The sequence below is a fragment of the Brienomyrus brachyistius genome, chromosome 16 (genome assembly GCF_023856365.1).
Source record: "Brienomyrus brachyistius isolate T26 chromosome 16, BBRACH_0.4, whole genome shotgun sequence".
Taxonomy (NCBI): Eukaryota; Metazoa; Chordata; class Actinopteri; order Osteoglossiformes; family Mormyridae; genus Brienomyrus; species Brienomyrus brachyistius.
The window spans coordinates 24,520,743-24,528,288 of NC_064548.1; the positions used below are offsets into that span (position 1 = coordinate 24,520,743).

Below are 7,546 nucleotides of genomic sequence, written 5' to 3' on the forward strand. Positions count from 1 at the left end.
GGTGCCCCATCCTGGGTTGGTGCCTTGAACCCGTAGCCTCCAGGATTGGTCCCAGACCTCCCACAACCCTGAAGAGGACAGTGTGTATAGAAAATGGACACACTGGAGAGATGATGTCTCTCGGCTGGCCTGGGAACACCTTGATATTCCCCAGAGGAGCTGGAGGAGGTGGCTGGGGAGAGGGAGGTCTGGGCATCCCTGCTGAGACTACTGCCCCAGTGACACGACCCTGGATAAGCGGCAGATAATGGGTGGATGGACTTCTGTGGGATGTCAAGTTTACCTTTTCTTTGCCCAGTGATGTAATTTTACCAAAAATGTTTTTTTAAATAAATCCTATATGAGGAAACATCTCTTTGAATTGCCCAGCAATGTTGATATATTCAGTATGAAATTCTTGCATTTAAGTTTGATGAAACCAATAACGGACAATCGGCAAAACCCCCTGGGTAGCAACAGATCCACCCAGAACCATGCCTCGATTTATTAAAGCATTATTTTTTGAAGCAGAATCGCTGGTTCACTAGTATCTTTGCTTTCCTCGCGGAGTAATGGAGAGACTTTCTGGTAGAGGGCGCTACTGCACCACGTTTCTGGGCAAGACATTTTCCTTAGCGGAACTACAATCATCCAGGGTTGTGACTGTTTGGCGTCACTGCCTTACGTCGCCTACTGTTGCGGGTGCACATGTCTTTTTAGCAGATATAATTAGTTACATCATACTACAAGTTGAAATCAGAATGATCTCTTTTCAGGGACAAAATGACACTAAACAAATGACGCAGAAACAGTAACGAATGCATGAATGCAATAAATTTAATGATTTAGGAACTCATCTTGTGTTCCAAGTAATGCAAAACGATAGCAGGACACTCGTAAAAAACACTATTCCACTGAATGTGGCGGATGTCCATGTTATTCTGTACTTAAGTCTTCTTGTCGCCATTATTTAACTTGGGGTTTTTTAAACCTATATGCACATTTCAATCCATCCATCTTCTGTTACTGCTTTGTCCTATTCAGGGTCCAGCGGTCCGGAGCCCATCCCAGGGAAGATCCCAGGACGGTGCACCACCCCATCACAGGACACATTAATTCACACAGCCGCCTACGAGCAATTTGGTAACTTCAATTAACCTCAACATGTTTTTGGACTGTGGACAGGGAGGCGACAGTTCAAACCACTGCACCACCCTGGCGCCCTCCCTGCACATTTCTATATAGATAATATTCGTAATTCGTAAATATCTTTATTTTTGCATAAGCATATACACAGAGACTGATCTGTTGAAAGGCGGCTATACTAATCCGATAAGCAAACCAGCTTTACCGAATCCCCCATCGATCACAACCAAAATTATTTAATACGGTTTACGTGACTACATGCACCCAGGTACATATGACGATTAAGGTGCATAATCTTACCACCGTCATAAAGGAATATGAAAACAGGCCGATCTATTCGCGTTTATGAAAATCTCCACCATCGACTCGAAGTAAAAAGCTATTGGTTGAAAACGGTCACATGGTCAACAGTAGTAGGACTGAATTATGCCGCATTTCCAGACTAGGCTGCGGTCACGTGCAGCTTGGCATCTCACAAAACGGAAGGCTGACATCTGATGATGATTTTATAATTACAGAAATACATTATTTATTACATTTGACGCTATTTTAGGAGCCTCCCGGTGTTTAAGACGACGTTAAGCTACAAAATGCAGGCCTTCTACTGTTTGCAGGGCACAGTATAAATTCTTCAGGTTGAATCGGGGGAATAAGTAAACTTCATGGTCGATTAATGAACGAACATTACAATTGTGTTCCAGTAGAATTCCTGATAAATGTTTGATATGTGTTAATTCTGGTATACGAAAGCAACCCAATGACATGGAATCTTTGACATTAGGTGTCCCTGTTTTCGTCAGTTAAAATGCATCTATAATATAAAAAATTGGATGGTAAGAGTAATGGTTTGATGGTCATCCCTCTAGTGGCCACTCACTCGAGATTTATCATCACTGACTTGTGGAGAACAGCTCTTCTCTAAAACCCCTGACATATCTCACATTTTTTTGACATGCACATTATTTACAGTACAAATTTAATCAAACATGTGCTACCTGCAGCTGCACGACTAATTTCTGTTAAAACACTTCCACTAATTTGTCTTTCTTTTGGTGTCTGTGCTCTGGAAGCGGCAATGAGAACAGAGCAAGTCCCTCACATAAGGAGCGGCGGTCATAAATTGTCACGGTCCGATCCGACTAGCGGTAGTTGGCAGTAAAGCGGGCGGCACGAACAGGCTGCTGGATCCTTTCAGACGTCTGACCATGTAGAGTTCATTTATGTAAAATTTAATTCTGACACAGAAGCGCCAAATATTAACGCGAAAGAACGCAACACAGTAAAACCGTGAGAATTAACAGCAAGGAAGAATGGACGCAAAGGACCAAGGAGCGCAAATGGAGCCGCTGCTGCCGACGGTAATGATATTCCATTGTGATATTCCATGTCCTGTACTAATCGGCTCATTTACAATATTTCACTGGAAGCTGGACGTTTATATCAATTGTTAATTTTCTATTGCATTCGTGCCTGCTTTCTCCCAAACGTGGGCTATGTACACCACTAACGCCAAATACGTGTTTGCAGCGAATCTAATAAAGCGTTTATTTCCAGGTAAACGTGTAGCAGCCGGTCGACATTAATTAAAAGGCAAGGCAATCCTCCATCGATGTATCCGGCGTAGATGCGTGTATTTCTGTATTTTCGTGTTAAAGTAGGTCAGGTGCGTTGGAACTGCGGGCTGGGAGATAAAGCGCATTTATAAGCGGCAGGGAAACGGGCTCGATCTCCTCTCATACTTTCTGCTCCAGTCACCCTTCTCAGTCACACGTTAATTTTATTTTAATATACATAAGAAATCTTAACTTATACAAACATGAGGCTAGGAGCTCGAATATTTGAATGTAATAAGACAGTTATTTACCAGCGGGATGAGAAAATGTCTTTCTTAACATTCCCGGTGTGTGAACCACAGGTTTGCGGGAATCGGTCACATATAAACGAATAACGTATATTTACGTTATGGTATATTTATGTTAGGCTTTGATCGGAATTAACGGGATGTTAATTCCTATAGCTATGTGCATATTTGTAGATTTTTGTATCTTTTTCATATCTTTTTTTTTCTACTTTGGAAACTGAAATCTTGAGGGACAAGATGAAAGACTGGTATTGAGCATCAGTTTATAGTGTTAGTGATAAAAGCTGATGTGAGCGCTGTATCGGTCAATGGACGCAGCGCAGTCCTTGTGTGATGGTGGGTCTTTCTGGACAGAGAGTTGGGCGGCTTGTTCCAACCAACAGCTGAGTGGCAGGCTTTGCCTCTGACCAATCAGGTTTCAGCTTTGTAATTAAGCGGAATTCTCCGAGGTGGGCGGGGCCACGCAGGGGTCCTGAGGAGAGACGGCGCTTTTGTGTATGCGGAGGGATGCTCGTGGGAGCCGTGACAGATTTACTCATGGGCCTTGAGTGTGACGTCTGATATGGGGAAGATGCCAAACATGCGCAGGACCTCCTTAAAATCTAATCAGCTCACACAATGCACTGGAATCTCCGAGGAGTGGATTAAGTCCAGCTTTTCCTGAAGTAGGAAAAAACACATGACCCAGTTGTCATACCTGCAGGGTTCACGGAGGAAGGTCATGTCTCAAACCTACTAGCTAGAGATGCATCTACAGCCAGCAGTGGCCAGGGGAGATTCTCACAGGACTGAGGGGCTGTATGTGAAACCTGCATTGATTGCTGGTGTAACTTGTCAGCAGAAGTGCTTGGTCCTGGGATGGCTGCATAACCAGATGAATCATTTTTTATTATTCATCAGTGCATCTTATTACTTACAACTGCGCTATTTATCCTGGACATGCACGTATCCATATGTATATATATGTGCATATATTTAATGTCTGAGTATTACTAGTTTATAGTTCAATTTATCAAGATTAACTTACATTTTTTTTTTCTAGTTGCAGGATGATCTGTGGCTCTGTGGCTTTGAACCCTGTGTCTGTCATGGAAGATCATTGGTTGTGTTCAGGTGGTTGTGTCCCTCCCCCCACCTGTAAATAGCCCACCACCCCATTGTACAAGGTTTAGCTGTGTCCCTGTTCAAGGGAGCTGGGCACTGGCTGCCCCAGTGCTGCGACTCCCACAGGGTCCAGTGGAGGGGTGGGGGTGCATGTTCATGCCTTTCATTTTATCATGTCATTTTGACGGTACATCTACGTTTTTGTCTTAACTGGTCATTTTAAAGAAGATGGGATGTGTGAAAAAATGCATCCCCTGTCCCTGTACTTGAACGTATGGCAAATGCAGTTTCATTTCAGTTCAGTAAGACGCCTCATTGGGTCTCTGTGTTCAGGCGATCTGGAATACCTTATGGTAGACAAAGACATCCACCTGACTGGTGGTTACAGGGCTACTATAACTGGGCCAGACCAAAGGTTTATTTGAACCACACCATATAAAACTTATCATTACTCAGCAGGACAGAAATACAGAAAAATAGGAAAAAACGACACAAAGCTCCTTTAAGGATTAAAGGAGAATTTAGCAGAACTGGAGAAAACGCAGACATGCTGATTACTTCTCGTGGAGCGCGGCCCACAGCCCTTGGACCTCCTCGGTTCACCTACGCTGTCAGAAAAAAATGACCCTTTCTGGGTACAATTACTTGGGCTGTACTTTCAATCGTCTGCCAATTGTGCCTTAGCTGTAGGTAAATGTACCTTTTAAGGTACAGAAATGGACTTTGAGGTACAGTTCTGTACCATTGGGGGACATTAATGTTGTTTTGTATGATGGGGTAGAAAACAGTTTTTTTCTGAGAGTGTAGTGGACCCTTAACTGGTCGGCTCGGTGTCAGCTTGCTCCTTTTCCACAGTGGATATCGCAGTGACGACTGTTGGAATTGTATAATCTCACGTTTCATTTAGAGGCTGGAAGTCTGTGCCTTCACGTGCGTTCCCTTTGCCCCCCCCCCCCCCCCCACATGTGAGACAGACCCTCTTAGAATGAATCATACATTCTGTGTGAAATTTAGTGAACATAATGTTCTCGCCACTCACAGCTTGCTGAAGCCTTTGTCTTGCTGTGAATTTCATCTCGAGCCGAACTGCTACTTCTCAGCCAGAGCGTTCAGGCGAAGCTGTTGGCTAAAGGGGTTCGTTTAAAAATAGGCGAGTTTTGATAAGTTCCTAAACAGAGCCCAACAGATTGCTATTCCTATCTTTGCGCTTTCCCGTGTATCTTTTAAGTGCTCTTGCGTAGAAAGTCTCAAACAACTATATATTATGCTTACCCAGAATGTTCTGGAACGGTGACATTTAGCTTATTGGGGAATAGAACTGAAAACCTCTTATAAATAGTAGGAATGTACTTGACAGTACTGTGTCCTTTGCAGGTCGAAACCCCCATCGGAGCCAGGAGGGAGGTGAGCTCGACCATGCAGCGCACGCATGTACCCTGCATGTGGCAGGTCCGTTTGGTGCATGCGGGCCCGCCTGCCAACATGGGTCTCCCTCCTCGGCTTGCCCGCCATGCACCATCTCTGCTAGCTCTGCCTGGCATGAACGCTTGTATGTTTCTGGCAACGGTAGCTGATGAGGCTGGGAGGGAATGTTCCGGATCTCTTATGGGATGCTGTGTAGTTGCTTTCATTCTTGTCACGCCCCTGACACGCCTCTTACGCTTATAAAGACACCTCTGTTTTCAGTGGAGCTGATTCTGCTGAACTCACAGTAACTTTCCCGACGTCTGTGGTCTGCTGTTGGCCTCTTGTGTCCCATGCATCAGGTTTCGCACGAGACTCTGTGCCGTTTCGAAGCGTCATTTGTCTTTTCCGTAACCTGGCGCGTCGACCGAGTCGCCCTCCCTGCAGTGCTATCATGCTCTGTAACTGTGCAGTGATGTACATTTGCAGAGAGGAGGCAGCCATGATTTATGCAGCCCCTGCATGTGGACCCCGTGCAGGTTACTAAGCCATAGAAATGAGGGAGAAATCTAAATGCCGATGAGGAATCGGGAGCCATGCAGTCCCCCGGTTATGTTTGGTGTCTGACAGAGCCAGGTGGAGGGCTTATCAGGTGGGATGTCAGCCTCAAATCAATCAACCTGTCTGACTGTCTGTGTGTCACCCTGTCTGTCTTTCTGTCTACCTCTGGGTCTCACTGTCTCACTGTCTGCCTCTGTGTGACTCTCTGTCCCTCTTTCTGTCTGATTGTCTCTCTGTCGTTCTCTCTGTCTGTCTGTTTTTCTGTCTGTCTGTTTTTCTGTCTGTCTCTCTCTGCTTTTCTGTCTGTCTCTCTGTCTGTCTGTCCCTCTCGCTGCTTATCTTGGTCTAGGTAGCGGCTAGACTGTACATCCTAACCATAAATAACACAGGTACCCTCAAATGAAAAGACAGTCATCTACACAAGACACACACGTCCACTATAGGCAATTTAGATGTGCCAAATTCGAACCCCTGACCCTTGGATGTGTGAGGCTGCAGTCCAGCCCCATTCAGATCCGCATGTAATGAAGCCATATTTAGAATAGCTGTTGTAAATAGAAACACAATTAGAGTAATGATGTTCTATAGCATTATGCTAATACGCTGCAGCCCATTAATCTGGCAATGTGCAAACTTCGTTTTTTGGTGTTTATTTTTGTGCTGAAAAGAAGCCTCCTTCTTCTGCTGATAAGGAAGGTAAATATGTTTTGTTTATTGGCTGTTTGCGCTGTTCCCGGATATACTGATCCCCGCTGAGTCATTTCACTCAGGCCAATTCATTTACTTCACCTGGAGCGATCGGCTCCTAAATGTGGGAGGACTATCACACTGTTGTGTGGCTTCTAATTACTTTATTCATTTGTCTGTTGTTTGCTCGGAGAAGCAAGTTGATTGATAACACAAATGCACATCGGACGGGGCGGCACACAGGGGCGAGTGTGGCGGTGTGGAGGGCATCGCACTTCGTGTGGTTCGTCAGGTAGAACGTTGCAGAATCTGACCCAAACAAGCAAACGTGAGTTCTGGGGGCGTGTTCCACGAAGCGGGACTTCTTGTTTGCTAGATAACTTGTTGGATTTAAGGTAGTCTGAGCTAAATGTAAGTGAATGAAGATAAGGTCCAAATAGGCCAGACTACTTTAAACCCAACAACCTATCCGGCTAAGCAAGAAATCCTGCTTCGTGATACAGGCCCCTGGTGTAATATTTTCTTGTTCGATGATTTTTGTTTTTAGGTTAATCTGCTGCAGGATTTGCGCTTTTCTTCCATGGATGCCTTTCTGTCTGATTATACGTGGCGAGACAAACATTTAGTGCGTGATTTTCACCTTTATTCAGCAGTTTACATGTTAACTATGTTTTGCCGGGCTGAGAAAATGACAAAACTCTGAATGTAGTCTTCGCTTTCAAACCCTTGCTGTAATATTCATATGGTTTCTGGTTAAAATGCACCACTAATTGTGTAGGTTGCTATACACTGAATCAGACTGCA

General features: G+C 44.6%; 1 protein-coding gene across 1 annotated transcript in view; it reads left to right on the plus strand.

The window, feature by feature from the left end:
* Nucleotides 1-2,212: 2,212 nt before the first annotated feature.
* Nucleotides 2,213-7,546, plus strand: part of LOC125709661 (sodium-driven chloride bicarbonate exchanger-like) — a 38,784-nt gene continuing 33,450 nt past the window's right edge. Inside the window, exons 1-2 of the mRNA XM_048978318.1 lie at nt 2,213-2,483; nt 5,465-5,494. Of these exons, the coding sequence (XP_048834275.1) occupies nt 2,436-2,483; nt 5,465-5,494 (78 nt within the window). The 5' untranslated portion in view covers nt 2,213-2,435. The remainder of the gene's footprint in view (nt 2,484-5,464; nt 5,495-7,546) is intronic.